General features: G+C 39.8%; 1 protein-coding gene across 3 annotated transcripts in view; it reads right to left on the bottom strand.

The window, feature by feature from the left end:
• The window catches only part of DCAF5 (DDB1 and CUL4 associated factor 5), a 69805-nt gene that overhangs the window by 12478 nt on the left and 34413 nt on the right, over positions 1–22914 (bottom strand). For all 3 annotated transcript variants that reach the window (XM_040557491.1, XM_040557493.1, XM_040557492.1), the window contains exons 6-7: positions 19902–20115; positions 5638–5704 (exon numbers count right to left, since the gene is read on the bottom strand). In XM_040557491.1, the coding sequence (XP_040413425.1) occupies positions 5638–5704; positions 19902–20115 (281 nt within the window). The remainder of the gene's footprint in view (positions 1–5637; positions 5705–19901; positions 20116–22914) is intronic.

Raw genomic sequence — 22914 nt, 5'->3', positions numbered from 1 at the left:
TTAGCATGACAGCTTTCATATTCTTAGATAGTTACCACACTTGTACACACAGTATTTATACAAAAGTCATGGATTTAGCTCGCATACATGTTGGTACTATTAAAGAAAAAAAAACACGTCTAAAATTCTTCACAGGCTGATTATGCAGATTTTAGAAGGTTTTTAACCTTCTAACCACTGGAGGAGGGGATGGAGATATACTAGCTGGTTTTGAAAAGCCTTCCAAAAATTGCTATGCTTACAGACAGTTCTGACTAGTGATTTAGTGTTCTAGCTGTGCTGGTCTGCTTTTATTTGATACACAAAGGGAAATGTCAAGAAAATCCTTCTTCTTCTACACCCTGCAAATAGGTGTACCAAAGAGGAGCAATTCAAAGTCTCAAAAAATTCTCTAAATATATCCTACCATGATATTTGTCCAGCTGCCACAACTTGTTAGAGCTTAAATCTGAAGTGTACATTTTAAATATACACTTTAAAAAGTGATTTCCTCTACGTATATTTGACAAGAATACCATGGCAACATGGCGTATCTATAGGCTTTAATACAGACTGAAGGAAACAACAGCACAATGCCTTGGAAGCAGTAGATGTCTACTAAGTTGTCAAAGGGCGTACATTTTTGCTTGCTTTATCATTATGCATTTAAAATATTATGCTAATGAATTATTAATTATGCATATCTTCATATTTATGCAAATAAATTAGCATTTCATATATAGAGAACACGTTTGATGGTACACACCGCCAAGTTAAAAAACAAATAAACACTGGAAAACATAGTAAGGAAGAGCAAGCTACTTGCACAGCAATCCTCCCATGGAGAAGTTCCATAACACGTAGCAGTATTTAAAACAAACAGCTGAACAAATTATCTGGAGAATAAGGAAAAAAGGGAAGCGTTTATTCAAAAGAGTGCCCTAGTGCAGAAATCCTGTAAGAACGTGGAAGAGTCTCTAAAGTAATAGAAGCTGCATTGTTCCAAATATTTAAAAAGAAGTCAAAGTACTGGAGAACTTCCTGGGATAAGGAACAATCTCCGCGGTCTCTGTAACAAAGGAATTAAATGACCTCATTAAAAAGAAGTCCTTTCTATCTAGGACACTGAAAAGAAGTCCCACTGGTTGTTCATATAAGGTAGAAAGACGCTCCATAAACTAATGCATAACTTCATACAAGCCTTGCGAATTACTCAAAGTGCTGAAAGCTCCTGAGAAGAACCAGATATCTGCAGCTGCCGCCAGTGTGCCATAGCATAGCATTTCACTGTAGTACTTGGCACTACAAAGAAAGCTAACTTAAAAATAATTTAGTTTTCATTAATAATAATAATAATAATACAGGACACATTTAGTCCATAGGCCACAGCCCTGCATTTGAATCCTATGAGGTCATGATATGCTCACGGAAGAGAGAGACTATGCAAGCAACAACACTGCTGAATGTTGTAGAACTCTGATGTTGCTTCATGTTCTTCCACCAGTCGGGCAAATAAACATTCACAGCAGACAGGGCTTCTGCTGTCAGGGCAGCAAATTATGTTTAGACCCCTTTAAAAGTCCATCTGGTCACTTACACACCTGCATATGTTTTGTACAATGCATGCCAGCAGATGGCTTTGCTCCTCAGAGAGCTGTCTGTAGAGAAGCTAGATTAAACACAAACACTCTTGCCCAGAGAGCACAGGTCCCTGCACCATCCCTTCTAGTGGGATCAGGAATCTGAGTCCAGCTGTGGCAGCAGCCAGAGCAAACTCAAGGTTTCTCAGCAGCACAGGCAAGGTTTACCGTGGTCATGTCAAAGATGGGGTGAGAACAGCAAGGGCTGGTCGAGGACCTCTCTCCTCCCTGCAAGGAGGGTTTGGAGGAGGCATCAGGGGAGCCTGGTGTAGCACTCCTGGACTGCTAAGTACTTGTGGGGAAAGCTGTCTCCAATGAGATAACCCAGTTCAAATGTTATGAAAAGATCTGTTGACGAATTCTTCAAGCCTAAGGAGCTGTCTGCATTTACAATGACCAAAGAAAAAAAGGAAGAAAAATTGCATCAGTTCTGCTCAAAATTGATGCAATTAGTTTAGTAACTGGACCACAATGATGGGCCCTTTCTTGCTAGCAGTTAAAGACAGAATTAAGAAGAGTTTGCTGTTCTGATTTAGTCAGGTTTTTCAGACTTTAGTCAAGTTTTTCCTTCTCTGGTAAGAGCCTGACAATGCAAACTGAAGGATCGCCAACTGCCTTCTTTATCACAAATATCATGTCCCTCACACAGCATCTTTGAGCAGTATTTCAAAAGCAAGAGAGACAAGCTCTGAGTTGCAAAGATGATTCAGAGTAGTGGGTGAGGAATGTAAATTCCTTCTAAGCCCTCTATTACTCCGCAAGACATGTCAGGTTCTGTCTTGAATGGGGATTCTTTACTAAGAGGCTGTATGTATGGAAGTTAGGTTTAAATACTGCCTGAAGTGCTTATGCTGTTTAACAGGCTTGCTGGTCAGGTCACTTAGGGCCGATGTCTGTTCTCACTTCTGGCTTGCCTTCAAGTCAAATAAATGCCATGGAAACATGGGACTGCTTTTCTTATACCAGATCAATGTATTTGTTGTGCTAGAACCTCTGCCTCTGAAGAAAAATGGAATATGTGCTTTAAAGAGGAAGTTGGCTAACAAATTTACCACACGATTGGCAAGAGGGGAAAGCTGGGTAGTACTTAGATGGAGGAGGAAGTGGAATTATCAACAAGCTATTCCATCTTCAAGAAAGCACAAAAAGGTGGTAAAAAAAGAAACTCCTTTTTGGCATTGGAAGTCCTGGCTCATTTAGAACAATCTAAAGTTGTGGAAGAAGACAGTAAGGCTCTTCAGTAGAATAGCTTCCTAAGCAGCTTGGGGAGTATCTTTTGCTCTTCCCCAGCTCTCAAATAAATCTTGTCTTAAAAATTCATCTGAACAAAACCACTGGAGGAATCTCCAGCTGAGGGGGAATGACTCAATGCAACCTACTGGGAAGACACCTCTAAACTATAATTATTTGCCATAAAACCAGCAGAATCTGTTCCATTTTCCTGGCACAATACCAACACAGGTAACTGCATTCCTCCACAATGAAATAAGTTTGCAGTTGTGTGACTGATGTATTCTATTCTACTCTTTTTCATCTTTTGTGTAGTAATATTGCTAACCATGAGTTAGCTAGTGCTCGCTATACCTGGATGTAACCAAAACAATCTGTTTCAGAGCTGTCCTTAAGGACACAGCTCTATAAAAAGATTTATTTTTGCAAATAAGTTGCTATTTATGTTATTTATATTAATAGCTGATATAATTTAAGGGACTTGTACCGTAAATATTTATAGCAACACAATGTCTGAATTCAGCTGGAAAGATAGAAATCGGTCAGGGTGATATTTTTATTTAAAATATCAACCAACAGTACAGGACATTACATCATCCTGTCTAGTTTGTACAATATTTAAATGAAAAACCACATCCCACCCCCTCAGATTACAGACCCAAAGACATTTCTATTTTAAGCTAGGATGTGAGAATAAGGAGTTTGCCACTGAAGCAGAAGGTTTCTAAGGTCTCCACACCCTATAGCAAGACTTCTTCTCCAAGAAGGAGGCAGAGCAAACTCTCCAGCTGAACTATCATGAACCACAGGACCAGATTTAAAAAAGGATGTTTCATCACATTCAAAAACGGCCCAACCCTTCAAGGGCTGAATGAAAAAAAGAAGAACTTCAATAAGACTATCACAAGTGACTTGGATGGCTGATGAGATTTGCCACAGAAACCAAATTTCTAGGTTTATCAAAGCAATACTCATGAGCTTTTTAAAACTCTTTCAGTAAGTCTCATGTAAATTGAGCAGTTCTCTAAGACATACAGGTTCTTACAACAGGATCTTCGGATGCTATTAAGCAATTACTGATGGCAATTGACATTAAGTAATTAATTTTGTAACTGAAATGTTGCAAGTTTACTGACACCCTTCCTCAAGTTACAAGAACCAGAAACAAAAAAGCTGACTGAAACACATAAGACAGGGTTTTGTGACAATTCCAGCTATCAGTCCCTGTGCACAGGTTCCAGATACAAGGTTTGTCGTCTGCAGGTGTCTGGAAAAAAGTTTTCAAAAGCATCACAGCCAAATACAAGAACCCAAATCCAGAATTTATAAATTCAGTGAGGATAAGTATAGGATTACATTTTGTATATGTTACTATAGTGCACAAGAAAATATACAGATAAATAACTAATTTAAACGTATGTAACTTTTACTTTAGATAGGAAAAAAATCCATAATTAGAAAAAAAATAATAACAAATGAAGAAGGAAATCATACAAGTGGAAAACTGAGCAGAGGGAAGTCTCTATAAACCCTTCAAGAAAAGACAGAAGGCTGAGGTACCGATATTTTTAACAGGGCCATCTTCAGGACTTCTGGACTGCAACACTAAATGTTCATTAAATAACCGATCCAAGATTAGAAGTACATTTTCCTCAAAACTCTGGCATTAAACAAACCTTTTAGAGGTTAGTCATCCTCTTAACTGTGGATTACACAGTGGTGATTAATGGTCTTTGAAAGCAAAACAAAATCTTTTCACTTCACCTCCAAAGCAGACTGTAATTTTCTCTCACTATTGCTAGAGCACCTGAGACCATGAAAGAACTCTTGGTTGTGCTTAATACCACTACAATGTGGAGTTTAAACTGTGAGAGCCATTAAAAACCAAAATGGAAGTGGATTTTCCTGGAGTCTTAAGTCTTTCAACAAAGATTCAGCACCACTCTGAAAGAGTCTTTTGAACTGTTTCCACAGAAGAGAGATGCTGCTGTTATAAGGTCTAGAGATAGTAATGGATGATGTCGTATTGCCAAACCCTACACAATACCAGACAATACCAAATCAGGCACCAACCGTGTAGCATTTGCAACACCATTGTTATATTCCACACTGCTGCTTTTCTTTAACACCCCCACTCCTGTTCGTCTATGCGGATCTGGGTTACTGCTGCTACTTGCCTACTGTGTCTGCCCCAGCTTGGGAAGGGTCAAAAATAATCATAAGTGATAGTCGTTTCTACCAGCTACAGTGCTCCTCCACCCAGAACGTCCAAGAGCATACCTGCTCTGTGTCAGAATTCAGCAGGAGGGTTTTGGGGTAGGAGGAAAAGGAGGGTGGCACCGTATAAAACAGGCCAGAATCATTTTATGCTGAAAGCTTCGTTAGGGGATGAAATTTCTTAGTAACAGATCCTGAGTACTTCAGTGAGTTCAGATCAGCTTAGAAGCAGCAGAATTGGTAGACTCTTGTCTACCAAGCAAAGGAGGAAAGGCAGACCCTGCCTCCAGCCACAGCTCTTTCTCTTTGTCAGTTCATCCAGATGATTTAAATGATCATTATAAGAGAAAAGAAATACAAAGAAAACCACTATGATCACAGATTCAAATAGCATTGTCCGTTGCTACCCAGAGACTGAATTACGTGTCTGTAAACTCTCCCCATCCAGCCTTCATCAGAACAATTCTGGATTCAGTGGCTGATTGAAAACAGCAATTTTTCAAAAAACAGACTAGTATTTGTCAGGCATTCTCCACCCTAAACCCCCAAATTCCAAAACAACAGAACTTACCTGCTTCTGGATCTGGAGGAATCCTCCACATATACAAATTGAAGTCATCAGAGCCCGAAAGAATGTACTGTTAAGAATAAAAATAAAAGCAGTTTACCACAAGGTATCACCTGAATTACGTTATTTGATTGTTGATCTAGTTTCTCCAAACATAAAAAGAAAAGAAAATGAGATAGTTTTCCTCATTCTTTGCACCTCACTGATCAACTCATCCTTAAACAGGGATGAGGTACCAGCAGAAAAATGCCGCATGCTTATAAATGGACCAAAGTTCAAAAGCATGCTTCGTGTATCTAACGCCTACTGCCCAAAGTGCATGTTTTCTTTGTTAAATAAGGCTATAGATTATGGCTGGCTTTAATACCTACAGGACTAGAGCAAACATGGATCTTGCAGCCTGCAACTCTTGTCTGTTTTTTAATGTCTGCCACTCACCCTTTTTTCTCTCCTCCTGAACTACTGAGGAAAACTTCTTCAAACACATACCTAAAGAAGAGAGCTAGCACTTTCATTACACATAAGCACAACATGTATGGCTCACAGCAGTCTGCTGAAGACCATCAAAGGTCAGTCAATAATGATGATAATTTTCAGCACTGAACAAAACCAAAGCTAAACACTGTCACCAAGTCTCAAACTGTTCAAAAACCACATGTGAATCATATTGTTTATTTTTCTCCTGGTTACAGCTACTCTGAAGAGATGGACAGCTGCCCTTTTTCAACAGTACATGAACAACAAGCATGCATTATGGTGTATAAGTTCAGGCAATAATGCAATCTGAAGTAGCCCTACTTCATAAACTACAAACATGCACTGGAATGACAAGTGACATCTGACATGGTAAAAAGCTTATGCCCCTCAGTTAAGAGAGGCTATAAATTGTGCCTTGTTTTCAAATATCTCTTATCCAATAAACTGTAAATTCCTAATTAAGAGATGAGAAGACACATAATGGAAACACTGGCAGATACCAATTCCAGTTATTTTGGTGCTGACAGTTTAAATCTACCATCCTCAGCAGACTTATGGGTTCTGCTTAATCAACGCAATCAATAACCTGTTTTTTAATTATTTTATTATTGTAATTATTTGGAGAGAGGGAGGGGAGAAAAAGAAATAAACAGAGCAAGTCTGTCTCTTTTTTTATCCTTCGATAGGAGAAAATTCTGTTTTGTTTGGCTCAAATATAATTTGGTTTGTCTTTCACTCTCCAGAGATATATAATCTCATCAGGCAAAGTAACATCAAGCAGTGAGGAGATAAGTCCTGGAATAACACAGGACTGAGAAGCAAATAAACAAAAAATATATACCAATATGGAGAAGCTGCTATAAATTTACACATATTCTGTTTGCAATGCTAATTACATTCTTGCAGAGTTTGGATGTTTCCAGCCACAAAAATTGCAATTACCAACCACTGAAGTCCCTTGTCTGGCGTCCAACTATCACTATCCAACCATTCTTCTTTCTCTTATTTTTAAGGATGCAGGATGTGAGTAAGCATTTATGAATGCAACTCTACACATTTTCTGACAGGTAAGAAGCATTGATCAAACACCAGTTCCATTACAAACTTGTGTGCGCTAGTTCTGCATCACTCATAGACCCTTCCTTTCCAAGCCAGAAAGCAATTTCTACAAGTCAACGTGTTCAAGCACTTAGGCAGCTTACCTCTGCCAAGCTGACCTAATGGTGCCAGGAATACATGCTTCCCTTTCATCTCACTGCTTATAAACGTTAGCCCACAGCAGGCTGAGCCGCGGTGCCAGATCTACACAAATCAGGGCTCTCAGAGGCAACCTCCCAGCAACCAGAAAGAAAGCAGCTCTCATGTGTTTTGTTACACAGAAAATGCTCCATAGGAAAAAAAAAAAAAAAAAAAAAAAGCTAATGCTTGAAGTTATGAAAACGTTGCCAGTTGTTGACATTTATTACCAAAGTGTGCAGCTGAAGCAAAAACTGGTTTGTCTATGACGTGGAGAAAAAAAAAAAAAAGACTTCTAAAACATCTAAAAAGCTCTGTATCTTGAATTTCTTGAATTTATGACCACAATATATTAAAAAAAAAAGTTCAACAACTCCTTTAACATGAGAGCAATTTACCACTTCATGTATGAAATCAAACAAGCCTATCAATGTCAGGCTCAGAAGTGATAGGTTTCAGATATCCTGCACCAGACACAAAACACAGAAAAACCACATTACATATGTGCAGGGAACTAAGCATCTCTGAGGCTCTTCTAATCAGCTTCAAAATTGATCTGTGGATGAAAATGCTGTATATCCTATAAGACTCAATGGCCAGTTGTCTAGGAAATCTGACGTATCGTTGTCAGCTGAAGAGGAACACACTACCTTCAAATGCTCCTGATTGAGTCTGACTTTGGAGAAAGGGAAAATTGGTGTATCCTTGCAGCGATGCAGACTAATGGCAATTTGACTGCATTATCTTGAATGCAACCAGAGGGTCAAGACAAGTGATCCCCTTACCTGGCCCTTGTGAGACTACACCTGGAGTACTGTGTCCGGTTGGATCCCCCGATACAAGAGTAACCCTAATAAATTGGACAGAGAGTGGAGGAGGGCCACTGAAGCTATGAAGGCACATGACCTGCAAGGAAAAGCTAAGGGAACTGGCCTTACTTAGCCGGAAGAAAAGAAAATGAAGGGCCAGAGCGGACCCCAATAGTCTTCCACTGCCCAAAGGAACCCAGAGCAGTCAGGGACAGACACTTCTCAGAGGCGTGCGGTGAATGCTCAGGAAGCAATGGTCACAAGTCACAGCAAGGGAAATTCCAGCTGAGCACAACGGAACAACGTGTTCAGGAGCATGACAAACGCTGCAACTCAGCCCCAGAAAGACAGGGGAGCCTCCACCCTTGCAAATCCAAAATTTAACTAGGCTCCCTGATCAACCTGATCTGACTTTGACGACGCCTGCTCTGAGAAACAGCTTTGGACAGGTGACTTCCAGAGCTCTTTTCTGATTCTGCCAGTACCAAAGAAATAAAAAGGAAAGAATTGTCTTAGCAGAGTGTTGTTTTTTTTCTCTCTCCAAGGACAGAGAGACTCAACTATCTACTTAAAAGCATCACAACGTCCTTCAGTTAGTTATTAAGCCAGAAGAAGGTGACATTTGCAACAACCAAATAAATATGGCCAAGTCATTCTGGAGGCAGTAAGTACAAATGCAGTACCTACATTGCAATTTATGTCTAATCACAGAACAAAGCTCAGGATTCGAGCTGATGTTGTGAAGAAGTAGCTGTGTGTCTAACCTTGAAACCAAGACAGCCATCAATAACGGCCAGGAACTGATAGACACAAATTTGATGTTTTAGACTACAGGCTGAAGTTTTTATATATATTCAAGATTTATTCCAATAATTAGCTCTTGCTAGTAATCCTTAGAAACATACCATATTCTGCAAAATGCCCAACAATTTGGAAACTTCACCATTCTACTGCCACCACAGTAGCAGCTGCCGTGGTTTTCCATTCTTCCACCACGTTAAGGACACCTCTGGGGTACTTGTTTTCCTGCTGTTCTCACAATACAGAACGGAATTCCTACAGCCTTTTGCCTTTTTTCCATTCCTTTTGCCTTTTTGCTGTGAGATCAGGTGATAGTAGGGAGCTGGGAAGTACAACATGGCTTTTCAGCTAGAGACCAAGAGGCAGCCAGAAGCACAACTTCATGACTTCTGCTACTTGAAGAACAATGTGCCAGCTGAAGCTTCAAGAGCAGACACCCAAGCTGCTAAAGTCAGAACTGCACTGTGACATTTGGCAATTTGACATTTGACAATTCCAACTGGTAGTGTCTGCACAAGGCAATGGGAACCCAAGGCCTCTGGAGATCACAGCTGGACTGATGGCGCTGGGACATTTACACGATCATTTGTGATTTTTTTTTCATGCACTTGCTATTAGCATAACAATAAGCCGATACTTTTCCACACTGGTTGAAAGCTGCAGGATAACAACTGAGAAATTGCAGAAGTCAGTCCATACTACTAGAGAATTCAAAGAAATAATTGCTATAAAGTGCACCAAGCCCTTGTTAATAGGGCTAAAATCCTGAGTAAATAGAGTAGACTTTTTAAATGGAAGAAGAGAAAGGAAAGAAAAGGAGTTTGGAGTACAGTAGATGAAAGAACATCATGCTGCATATGCTTAGACTCCACTTTAATTATGTCCAAGGGTTTTTGGTCCTGAGGGGAGGGATACACAAGGAGTAATTCCTAGCAGAGCACCTTCTGCTAACTCCTTCAAGAACAAAAGCCTGGATAATCAAATCACAGAGGCAAACTAGTAAGAGGCAAAACCATGTGCGTTTACAAAAACAAGTAAATGCTAAGACAGGGTGCACACTCCCTCCTTTTCACCCTCCCCTCTGAAGAGGGGCTGTAAGCAGAACATAACACAGAGAACTGGTGTAGCGCTGAGTTCTGCATCAGAGCAGACGCTGAGCAGAGAGTACAGATGCTCAGATGTCTGGGGGCAGAGACCAATATTAAAACCACCTGTTTCATTGTCTGCATTTTTGCTGCTGTATCTGACTAGGGCTTCAGAAATCAACATTCAGCGTATTCACATAAACATGCGGTTATAGAGAAAAGCAGTTGCTATTAATTAGTATTTATTTTTTAAGAAGGGAAGAATCAGCTTCTACGTCTAGCTGCTAGTAACAATGACAGGAAAAGACTTCCAAGATGACTACCAGCTGCTGATTCAGTAGTTTGCCTTAGAAGGAAGAAAACTCTCAGGCGTGGTTAGAGTCTGCTGCTGGAGAAAGTCTGAGCTTCAAGTACGCATGAAATGATTAACATGAACTATCATCAGGAATCTGGCAGCGCTACTTTGGACTAGCGATCTCCACTCACTCTCTGCAACTCTTCTCGTTTTCTCTCTCCCCAAGGAGATTAGAACACTTGATATAAATAAATGGAGATCTAATCTGTTGCTATAGTCTTGTAACAGTAGCATTAGCATTGCATTTTGCAATACCACTCGGGAGAATTTATTTTTATACTTACCACTGCTGGTTTCAAAGCCTTCAAAATCCCACAGGCTGTATTTCCTCAGGTACTACTGAATATGGACTACTTCAATAAAACTATATCTAAATCAAACCTTATATTTGTTTTGTTAACATCCACATTTCATGTTTCCATAAAATCCCGTTATTTAATGACCTAGAACAGAGATATTTCCAAGCTTTTGGCCCTAGACAAGGGACCAGCAGAGACAGATAATTTTTTCCCCAAAGTATGACCAGATCTTTTGAATGGCCCTACTAATGTAAGAAGAACATAGGAAAATTTGTCTTAAAAGCACAAGAGAAAACACACTATTGCCATATAATTACATATAGATGAACGCGACCATGATTAACAGTATGGAGATGGTAACCATTTGAAAAGGTATGGAGATTGGTAACCAAAATGAAGAAGCCATGAACATGCCCACTGATGCCCAAATTAGAGTCACTCACCCTACAGACAGCAAGGAGTTGGACAGACTCAAATTCCACGCTGCTGCTTACAGCCTTACCAAGTCAGCTCTGAAAGAGACTCAACTTCTTAAATCTCAATTCCCACTCACTTGAGAATGCCTGTCCCTTCTTCAAAGGGGCCAACAAAACTTGGGGCATGAAAGATCAGATTAGACAGAATTTTCCTCGGGCTTTCAGGCAGCTGTTCTTTAGCTTCTTGAAGTAGTTCAAAATCTACACACTGGGGAAGGAAGTACAGAGGCACCCAAATGTGATGGAGTTCTGTTGGTGCTTTGCATAGCCCCTTTAAGCAGTGGGAAGTATGGTCCTCTGTATGTTGCCTATAATATAATTCATGGTTGTGGTGTAGGCTTTCGTTTTTCTCCTAGTGACAATACATAAAAATTCTGGATTGGTGGTAGTCTGCTAGGCTGAAGTCCTAACTGCTCTTGAGTATAAGATACCTTGGACATCTCTGTGGTGAGGTATGCACTGAACAAACCCCAGTTTGATGTGGAATTGTAAAAACACTAACTACTTGTCCAAGAGATTAAAATTCATAGCAATCAGCACTTTGGGGAAGGAAACCACTTACATGAAGAATATAAAAACTGAGTATTTTTTCCAAGGGAGACAGGTCTCCTAAGGAAACCAGGTGTATGCTGTTTTGATCTTTGTGGCACCAACCCGACTTTAAGAACTTTTAAGCTTAGCAGACAACTTCAAATTTGACAGAAGACCTGAGGGCTCAATAATTATGAACTGTCCAGATTTACTTTTTTTTTTTTTTTTTTTAAACAAACAGTGGCTACTTACAGGGTGTCATCTTTGAGAGAAAGGCAGTACCAAAATCACACCCCCCAATGAACGACAGGAAGCCCAAATGGGAAGTCATCCTTGAACCAAACAAAATGCCACTGAAATCACCATGATCTACCTCTCATGAAACTATTCCAAAGGGGATGAGAAAACAAACTACAAACACATAAAACCAAAACGTTCAAAAGGTCACCTCATACATATATATACACGTGTGTATATGTAAAATATCTCAACCATAAATATTTTTCATGCTAAATATGTAATGTATAGTGAGAACCATATTTGGCAAAAGACAACCAATTCCTTTTCTTACAGCTACATCTTAGCCACAGGAGTCTCATTTATAAGAAAGGTGTGCAGTGTAGTATTGGCATCTCAAAAACCCCAGAATTTTTGTTTTAAATGACTGATATTTAATTTACAATTTGAACAGAATTTAGTGTCAAGTCTGTACTTTTCTGCAAGTAGAAAGCCCACATTTATTTTCAAGTCATCTTTCTATTGTTAGAATACCCACTAACCAGGAGGAAAACGAGTTAAGGACGCATACGGTTGATGGTTGGACTTGATCATCTTGAAGGTCTAAAATTCTATGGAGGAGGAAGACACGTCTTTCTATTCAAGAAGCAACAAGAAGCACACACACAAAGCAGCAAGATAACATAGTTTGAGAAGGGCAATTCCAGAGGAATAAGGAAAAAAAGGATCTCCCACAAAGCAGATATATAGCTCTTTCCTTTAGCAGTCAAGAAGCAAACCATCAGTTGGGCTAAATATTGCATCTCTTTGCAAGTCCTGATCTTTCTGTCAGTCTGTTTCTGTACGCTGATGAATCTAGGCTTTCAGGATACAATTCCTACCAAGTACAACTTGAAAATCTGCTCTAATGATCATCTGCTGGCCTCTTTGCTGAGTATGCTTCTATTTACACCCCTTGTGCCAACATCAGAGCTCATGGCACAGTAGAGGCTGGTTCAGTACCTAGAACACCAAAATCCCATAATAAATAACAATCAGTCATCCAATTCATTTCCTCTGCTTCAGCTATTTCAGCCAGGTTGTACAGGGTTCGGGCGAGTGTCAAAAGGGCCCAAGTAACATATAGAACCTCCTCCCCTCTCGATGCCATACTGCCTTGTTTGTCCCCTCTGAGTGCAACCCCAGTCAGAGTGGCTGCCTCTTCTTATTTTAGAAGCTGTCACTGTTGTCAACTAAGAAATTCCTCCCTCCAAGCTAGGTAACCAGTGGGTAGGGTGGGGTAACAAAGAAGAGTCACCTGTGCAGGCTGTTACTCTTGTAGATGTCTTTCAATAACTAGACCTAAAGTAGGAAGAGAAATAACTAGGAAAATTATTACTGAAATATGTTTTGGAAAGTTTATGGTTCAGAAAATCATTTATCTACTAAAAAGGATACCTATATGTTCTTTTATCTTCTCCTCTGTAATAAATCCAATGGCCTGAATCGTATCTGTTGTGGAGTCTGACATAATGAAAGACTAACCTACAACTAGTTCTCATAGCACTGTGGCATTACGAAACCTCTGCTTTGAAAACAGCCACCTTTTTCATACAAGCAAGGAGAGCAGCTTGCAACCTGCAGCATTTGAGACTGTTTTTCAAGAGGGTTCAAACTGGCACAAACAAGAGCTTAAGAGATTTCCATCTTGGCCCAAGAACCAGGCAGGTCCCTCTGAAGGCTTTTTTCCAGCAGTAACTTTGTTCCTCAGCATGAAGCATGCCTATCTCATGAACTGGAAAAAGAAAAGCCATGACACAGCAGACTGGAGAAACACAACTCGCTGCTAGTACATAAAGTTCAAAGCCAGAACTTTGTATTCCCACTCCCTAAATCCTTAATCTTACAAGCAGCCAACTCTGTGTGGGGCAGTTCTAAATGCTTACAGAAGCATCATCGGGAACAATCCATCAACGTTTTACAGCTGCCTTTTTGCTATGCACAGGGACCATAACAGTCATTTTATTCATGAACAAAAGCAACTTAGAAACTCTTACTGTGGATTTCTATGGCAGGGAAAATATGTTCCATAATGTTCCTATTATGTTCCAAAGAAAGCAACAACGTTATCTGAACATACTAAGGGGACTCTTCCACACATGGCTGAAATTGCATATAGCCCAACTGCTCTGTTTTGATTTCTTCAGCTGTTACTTTGTCAAAGATACACTAACATCAAATACTGTATTAGTCAGGATTATCTAGAATTCATAGTACAGCTGTCAGTACAGCCCCCTTGGCTTGTTTAGCAGTGTACTGCTCACTCTCCCTTTCCTCTCCCCTGTCCTGCAAGTGATGCTACTAAACTGCAGGTCTCCTCCGATGCACCTACAAGGAACGCGAAACCTGCAGGCTTCAAAGTCTTCTGAGTCAGGGCTCCAAAACTCAGCTTCAGTACAGGTCCCTCTGGGTTTATCCATTACTGTCCAGAGGTCTAAAAACCTCCACCAAGGGCTTACAGGAATTCAGTAGAGAAGGCAGAGAGGAAACAGGGCTGGCAGGATGCCCCAGGGAACAGGGGAAGGGGTGATCAGAACCATAAGGGTTAGAGGAAACTCCCAGCCCCTTCTGCCAAGACCCAGACTCTGAAGAGCCATTTTTAGTACAAGCCTCCCATATGTCAATTACCAAAAGCAATGGGGAATAAATAAACACAAAGCAGTCCGTAGCCAGATGCATTGCTCATGTATTATTTTATATGTATGTAATGTACGCATGTATCTGGGACTTAATCTGCCATTTAGATAATGTAAAAACAAAATACCACCTCATCAATAATTCTTGAAGGATGCCAACTTAAGACAGAGTAAGACACTCATTTTCCTTTATGCAAGCACAACAATAAATTTGCAGACTGACTGCTTTTCATGTATTAAGTAGTAACGACTGCGGTAAGCTACTAGTCATTAAGAAGTCTTCTATGCACAGGAAACAAAACGTACTCTTTAGAAAAAGACTTCTCTTTTTGCTTTTTCTTTTTTAAAGCTAGACGTTGATAAGTACTATTTCCTGAGATAAAAAGTCCTTACATTAGATGAGAAAGAAGAACACCGAAGAAAAGTTGTATTTCTTTAGAAGGGCAATGCACAACCATATAAGACCTCTGGCACCTGCACAACTCACCCTGTTCCTGGAGAAGGGTTACGTTCACGCAGTAATTCTGTGCTGTTAAAAACTGGGTTGTCCCTACCCAGGGCTATTTAGTACACAGACTTCAACATAATGAAGGCTGTAACTTTATAGGGAGTTGGAGCAGTCTGAAGTACCGTGAGTGGTGCATTCCTGAAACTCTCCTATACCAGTGTAATGTCAACAGAAAAGGCTGAGTGGTGATGTAATGTCTGAGGGCATGCCAGAGTCAAGACACTTTTTGTTTGATTCACAGGGTACAAGTTATTTCTCCCCACCCCCATCTTTTTTAAAGCAGGCAACAAGCAGCAGCTTTCACAGCTACAAGTGCTGTAGAACCCCACATTATCTACGCAGTGGGGAAATAAATAAATAAATCAATGAAATGATACCACTCATCACTGTGACACAGGCAACAGTACTTGAGCAAGAATAGTTGTTCTACTTTTAGTTTGGAAGTGTTTTTGAGTTTGGTGTGGTTGTTTTTTTTTTTTCCCCTCTCCTCTTCTCTTTCTCCTGTCCATCACCTTAACTCACACTTAAAAACACATTTGGGTACCTGAAGCACTTTAATACCTCCTATATCCTCAGATCCAAGAAGGTATTTGCCATACTTGTACGTCAACTAAAAATCCTTAGCATCAAAACATTTCTCAAATCCTAAGGCTGACCAGAAGAAAGGAAAATCCCCTCAGTCCTCCTGATGCAACCTGAGATTCTCACACACTTTGTTTGTATGTAAATGAACACTAGGGTAAAATCCATGGGAGATAGGTGCAGAAATAAACTGGCTTTAAGAATCTGGGCCTGGATGCCTGTACCAGAAGGATGGACAGATTCTGCTCCCATGTAAGTCTCTGTAGCAAACATAGTGGGAAGCTGGGGGTCATACTTGATCCATCTAGCCCATCTTATTCTTCCTTTCTCCCACAGCTGTATGGCTCAAGTGAGCTCCTAGATAATGCCCACAGCATACAATTTTGAACTCATTTAACTGTGAACATCAGAGCTCTCCTACAAAGGAAGGAAAGATTGGTGGCATGTGAATGAGGTCATTACACTCATGACAGGGACAAAAGACAGTTCTGAGAGAAGCAAATGAAGGCAATTGAAAATGGGTGCAAACAATGCGCCAGCTACACATTGCCACTCAGGCTTTGGTAGTTGAAATAAACAAGACTGGAGCATTTCTAGGAACGATGTTTGCATATACTGTTTGCTGATTTTCAAATCGAGCTCACAAGGACAAGGGCAATAACACTTTTGGAGGAAAGCAGGTTTGCAAGGACACAAAAAGAAGCAAAGCTGTTCATCCTCCAAGACCTCTGTCACCCTGCTTGAGCTGCAACGTTCTCTCCACAAAATACCTACAAGAACTCAAAACCGTTTAAAGCGCTTTGGACTGTGTTATTTTAAATTAAAAAGAAAAAAAAAGTCACTGGGATTAACAGGTGAATCTTTATAGCTTTTGTTCCTTAAAGCATGAATGGTATTTCATTCACTGTGAAGAGGTTTCAATCTACTTGTATCACGGGTGCTTCAGTCCAAGGAGGTGGTATGCAGATGGTATGCAGATCACCGCACACCCCCAGGTTGCAGGCTCCCCTCCTGCAGGACAAGCCAGAAGGGTTGAATCCTGTTGAGTCCCAACGATCTGCAGGGACTAATGGGAATGCTGAGCTAAGTTTGGCACACAGAGACCAACTGTCACCAAAGAGACAAACCAATCAAATTGTTCCCCAGCTAGCAGTCTGTGTATTATTTGTGCAAAGAAATTGTATGCATTTAATTATATGTTTAATGTGATCACACGCACGCACAACTTGTCAAAGTAAGAATAACACATCTGATTATTATGGGAACTTATAGTTTAAGAAATTCAATACTTAACTGTGATGTCTAAGAAAACTCGTAGATTGTGTGCTTGCAGCTAAGAATCTGTTCATTTTTGCCATACTAGAATCCAAAATCTCCATATGGAACATGGGCTTATTTACCTCTCTGTAGATATTCATGTGGCAGCAAAATTCCAAAGGCAAGTACTAAGATACTAACAGCTGCGGGGGGTGGGTTTAAACCCTGATGGTCATGATTCACAGGGAAACTTCCCATGAATAAACCATTCTCCATGTACAAACTTCATGGAAAAATTAGCAAAGGTTGCAGTTCTGCGAGGAGCTGAGCCTCACAGCACTAAAAGACCACCTCTCACCCACCCTCCAGTCTCTTATATCACATTCAAACACTTGGCAGAGCCTTCTGAGTGTCAATATAAAGTCATTAATCAAGAAAAAGTAAATATTTCTGCCAGGTTAGGAAGCTGAATCAGTTAAAGGTCTTACATCTTGCTGAAAAGAAAGGCTTCCCCCTTTCAGCCATTCACTTATTTTGTCAATCCAACAGCAACTTAAGCACTCATGAGTTAACAATATGCCTTTTCTTGTTAGGGTTAAAATAGGGAATCAAAATGCAACTTTATCAGATGAACTAACTGTGCAGACAGCACATAATGCTTTTTGAACACAGGAGAGTCACATTTTTAAATTACTAGAGACTCTATATGAAGTATTTAAACCTAACTATTTAAGACAGCTTAAAAGGAGAAGAAAAAGACTGAATTATCAGTTTAATAAAGATGAAAAGAAAAGTTGAAGACAGAAAATCTGAGGTGCAACAAGAGAAAAATTCTGAAGAATCCTTCCTACCACAAACAACACTCATAATTTGAGTACAACTTTCTTATCGCTAGATCCCTTCCAATGACCCCTGCACAAAAAACCTTAGCTCACAAAGTTTTGATCCTACAAGGAAGTACAAGCAAGGAATTCTATGAAGCTCAGTAGGGACTTCACATAGATCTCAAATGAAAGACATTCTTTATTAAGGCAAAATACAGCAATATTAAAAGGGGGAAGGGGGGGGGCAGCTGCACTAGAACCAGTTTAAACTGGAAACAGATTTTTTGTTGTTATTATCTTGTATGCATTATTTCATACTCAAAAAACTGACCAAAAAGCAGCTGCATACTAGTTGTATAGAAGGACTAACCTAAAAAAAAAAAAATTATTATTATTATTATTCAGCTTGTCTATCTTCAGTAGGTTTGAGCTCTAGCCTTTGCTAGACACACCTCAAAACAGAATTGGGTTCTCGGTAAAAGATGGTTTCTAAGGACCGTCAGTAGCGCTGACAACCTTTAGTCATCTGAAGTTGAGCATTATTGGACAGTTTCAGACATGCAGTTGGACCACACGTTGGCATTTCCTGCAACTTCATTATCTTTCTTTTACTCCAGTTGGAGGGTGGGTACAAACCTGTATCTAGACGTCAGATTCCACATTTCTAATATTCCCTACTAAACCTTACCTCTCCTATTAACTTCTTAGAGCACTAATAAGGGAATAGAGCTCCTTTTTGTCTGATTTCCAACTTGTTAATAGTATTATGTGCTAGTATTTATTCAAACAGAAGGTCCATCAAGCCAAAAGAATATCAAGGTTTTTAAAAAGACAGGCTTCTGAAACACAGCACCAACCTGATACAAAACAAACATATTCTACCCATTCAAGTAACACTATGCCCAGCAGAAAATAGCTTAAAAAGCAGAAGAGACACTAAGGCTTTTTTCTAGATCTTCAGTAACAGACAAGAAGCTAAACTACTTGTCAAAGTGTACACAGTTCTACTCTGACTTCCAAAGGAAGAAAACAGTGTCATCTTTAGGCTGACTAAGCAAATGGACCCTAAATCATCTGCTTTTTTTTCTGTTGTTGTCATATATGTGTTTGCCATTCTTTACAGTAAATACTTCTAATTTTTTAAGATAGTTTCAGTATTGCATTTTCATTCTTCTTCTGCCAAAAACTATGTAAAACTCAGAAGCAACGTGCAACACACTAATTTCCCATGTCCATTCATCACACTGCTCAAGTTCAGTGACGCAAATGTACTTCCTACTTGTTATCTGAAAGAAGCTCAACTCTGCCTCCTGCAGCAGCAATAGAATTAGCGACCAAATTCTGACTGCGGGACTTTTATTGATGACAGCAAAGAAATTTTCAGATCTTAGTTCTGCAGTATTGTGTTTTGACGATGTATCTTTTGTCCCTAAACATCATTAGTGGTTATTAAATACAGCTGTCCAAAGACAATGATCAGCTCTAGAAATATACAGCCACTTTGTGTGTGACCTATTTTTTGTGATTACGACTAGGGACAGAGTCCTGCCTCAGTAGAGGAACAAACTACTCCTCCCTAACCCCCTGCCATCACCACTTACAGAACACTGAACAATAAAGACCTATAATCTGAACCAGCAGTAAAGTAAGTAAAGGAGAAACATAATTTGAAATAAGAATTAAGGACGTTATAAACCCACAACAAAATGTAAATGTTGGGATTTTTTCTACTATTCTCAAAAGCAGTATTGAAATGAAAGGAAGACATTTCCTTATCACATGGGGATAATATTGTTTAGTCGTGGTTCTAAAATCATATTAAATGGACCTAAAAAGCCTCTGCAAGTATTTTTTTCTTGTGAACATCACCTAAATAAGTACTAGATCACATCAAGAGGTAAAATTTATCGTGTGCTTTGGTATACATTTTGCTTCATCCAGAGCCTATGTTGCAGAAGAGTTCTGAAGTAAACCTATATATGTTCTGTGTCCTGTTTTATCAACTAAATCAGGGAAAAACAAACAAACAAAAAACCAAAACCACAACCCTACAAAGGTGTTTTCAAATACTGATGGGAGGTCTGTAGACTCAGGACAGCATTACCCGCTTATTACCTGATCACGATCGCCCGCAAAACAGCAACTCTTCATGGTACATGAGTTAAAGTACCCTTGGTTGTCAAACTGGAAGACAGGCAGTCGGCAGTGGATGTCGTAGAGGACAGGGGGAAGGCGCCGACGCAGTGCCAGCAGCTGGGTTCCATTGCTGTTGAACCGGACACTCATGGCACTCTGAAGGGAGAGGTTTCCACCATAGCGCAGCAACGAACTGGGAAAAGACAGAGGAAACATGTCAGACGGGCTACACAGATGAACTGAACTGCTTAAAAATAAAATTCTAACGTTACTGAGTCATTTCAAGCTGACAAGCCCATAAACTCTATTATTGTATAGTTTCTGCTTCAAAGCATCAATCCCTGAACAAACTTCATTCAAAGCCTGGATGACAGACTATCAAAATGAAAAGACTATAAAGTCTCAGGAGAGTGAAGCTAAAGATTGTGAATAGTTTTGTTAATAACAAATACATTTCCTGCCTGGGAGCAAAGTTCCACAGAGTAACTGTAAGCCTTAAAAAGGCTATTCTTGTACTTCTGGGATGTTGGCATCTAAAACCGACCCTGCCAGCACTCAGCTTTTTTTTGTTCAGCCGGTGCCCTAAACCAGCCAAGCCAAACTTTGTCTCTCTACTCTGGCAATGGATGCCATTTTCTCCAAGCATAGATACTCTGACCATTATCTTACTTCCACTTCTATTTACAGCTCTACAAGGCATCAAAGAATGTTTGAACTCTAAAATCAGTTCCAGCTGTCTTAAATAAAAGGCCACCTTACTAACAAGTTATTGCAAGAAATGCTAAAATAAGACACTTAGCTAATCTCAGACTTGCTTCACGTACAAATATTGCCAAATAGGCAGGACAATTATGCTAACAGATGACACTATCACCTAAAAATCTCACATGGTTGAAATAGCTTGTTTCCTTATCCCATATAAGGTTGTATGACCAGAGCTGGAGTATCTGTATCAGTTCTTACTGACATGTACAGTATAAAAATAAAGGGTCATAATTTTCCACACTCTCTTATTAGAACAGTAACAGAATATGGAATTTGTCCCGTCTGTGAGCTTAATGATGATCAAAGCACACCTGAAATTCAACGTATATTATACAAGCTTTCTTGTCTTTTCAAGGACTTAATCCTTGTATTTGAAATCATCATGTGTATGGAGAGGGAGACAAACAAGGAAGATATCTTCCCCCCCCCCCCCCCCATAGACCACTGAAGCTTCCTTAAACAGTACTGGAACCAGACCTTTTGTAAACAGATTTTGAGCAGTCTCCATCAAATCTTGTGTAAAGAGCTGTGACTTTTATGCACCTTCTGGACCAGACAAGGCATGCCAGCACATAATTTGTAGATTCTAGAAGGAAGTTCATTCACTGGTTTTAATGCTTCAGATTTTCTGATGTATCCCTCTGCCTCAACATTTGTGAAAAATGAGTCACTCCGTGTGTATGGAAAGCCACATTCCACACAGGTTGAAGCACGCATCACTACAAGAGATACTGTAAAGTTAAAAATCTATTGTTCCTAAGCCAGAGTTAAACAAAACCAAAAACGAACCAGGAGACTAGACTCCACATAACGAATGCCCTAGAAATACACTGCTTCCACGCGCACAAACTTCGTGAGCTGAAGAGTCAAAGCTGAGGTGCCACAAAAGAACTGGAAGCCACATTTTCAAAGCCAGCCACAAAGGGCTTCAGGCTGGGCACCAAAAATTCTTAGCACATTTTACTGTGTTGTTTTTGAGCACTTAGGTACGTAGCTTCTTGATCAATCTAGATTTTGGCTTTGTGGAAACCCATTTCAAGTAAGATGTAAAAGAGCATTATACAAGACAGCTGTGCCAGCCTGCCAACTTCTTACACCTCCTTCCTCTTGTCCCCATATCTGTCACTTGTGTCCATTGCTTATCTTGGTTTTCAACAAACAAAAACCAACCTGTCCCCTCCACCCCACCACCACAAAAATATAAACTAAAATACCGCAGAAGAAATAAACCCGCATTTTTTTGGTTGAGAAAGGTCAGTTTTTCTATAAAAATACGAGTTTTCCACCACATGAGAACACTGTGACACACATGGACCAACCAGATTTGATGGTAAGATGCAGGCCAGCGCTGCACCAAGGCTAAGCCCCCTTCCCCATTACCAGTTCTCTTCCTCAGCCTGAACTGCAGCCCAGATCCTCTCCTGCCTGCAAGCGAGCATACCAGATACCCCATCCTTTCAAATCTCCGAGCAAAGTTTCCATGGTTACTATTATTATGCCCTGCCTGAAATATTTTGAGATTATATTTTATAGTAATAGTAGTATAACATTAAACTAGCTTCCGTTCTTCTTACAGATGTTTTCACTGGGCTCCTATGGCAGTCAAAGCTATCAAACAAAACACTTCTTGGAGTTGAATTCTGTATCCTGTTTCAGTAAGTTTAGTGAAACAAAGCACTAAAAGACTATTTTACTTATGAAATTAAATGAAGAAAAAGTAGAACTTCAGAAATTATGACTATGTACACAGATGAGAAGCCTAATATTAAGAAGCTGCATAGTTGATCCCCCCTCAAAAGCCTCACAGCTTTGCCTACTTCATATCCTCACTCCACACAACTCAGCCACACTTGTAATGGAAATACAGTTTGTGCTGTTCTTGACCATGACATTTGGCTCAAAGAAAAAATAATAAATAAAAACACCAGCAAAAAAGTGGGCTAAGTTTGGCTGAAGGAGGAAGGAAGGCTACAATAGATATTTACAATTCATATAGACTAGTGACCTATTCTATTCTAAATGCTATAAAGCATTTACCTTTAACAAACTATGAAAAGAGACATTAGGTAGTTAGGTGAGGATGAGAGAAAAAACTGACACCAAAGTTCCCCAAACATCCATTTCCTGATGGAAAGGGCAAGGACAACAGGGAAGACGACAACAACAGTAGCGTGAGGAGGGGGAAATTGTGCTTAAGCATGTTCAGTGTTAAAATGACTGCCCCCAC

This window comes from Cygnus olor, chromosome 5, assembly GCF_009769625.2.
Source record: "Cygnus olor isolate bCygOlo1 chromosome 5, bCygOlo1.pri.v2, whole genome shotgun sequence".
NCBI lineage: Eukaryota > Metazoa > Chordata > Aves > Anseriformes > Anatidae > Cygnus > Cygnus olor.
The sequence above is the reverse complement of the archived record's forward strand: the minus strand, read 5'-3'. Positions and strand labels throughout refer to the sequence as shown.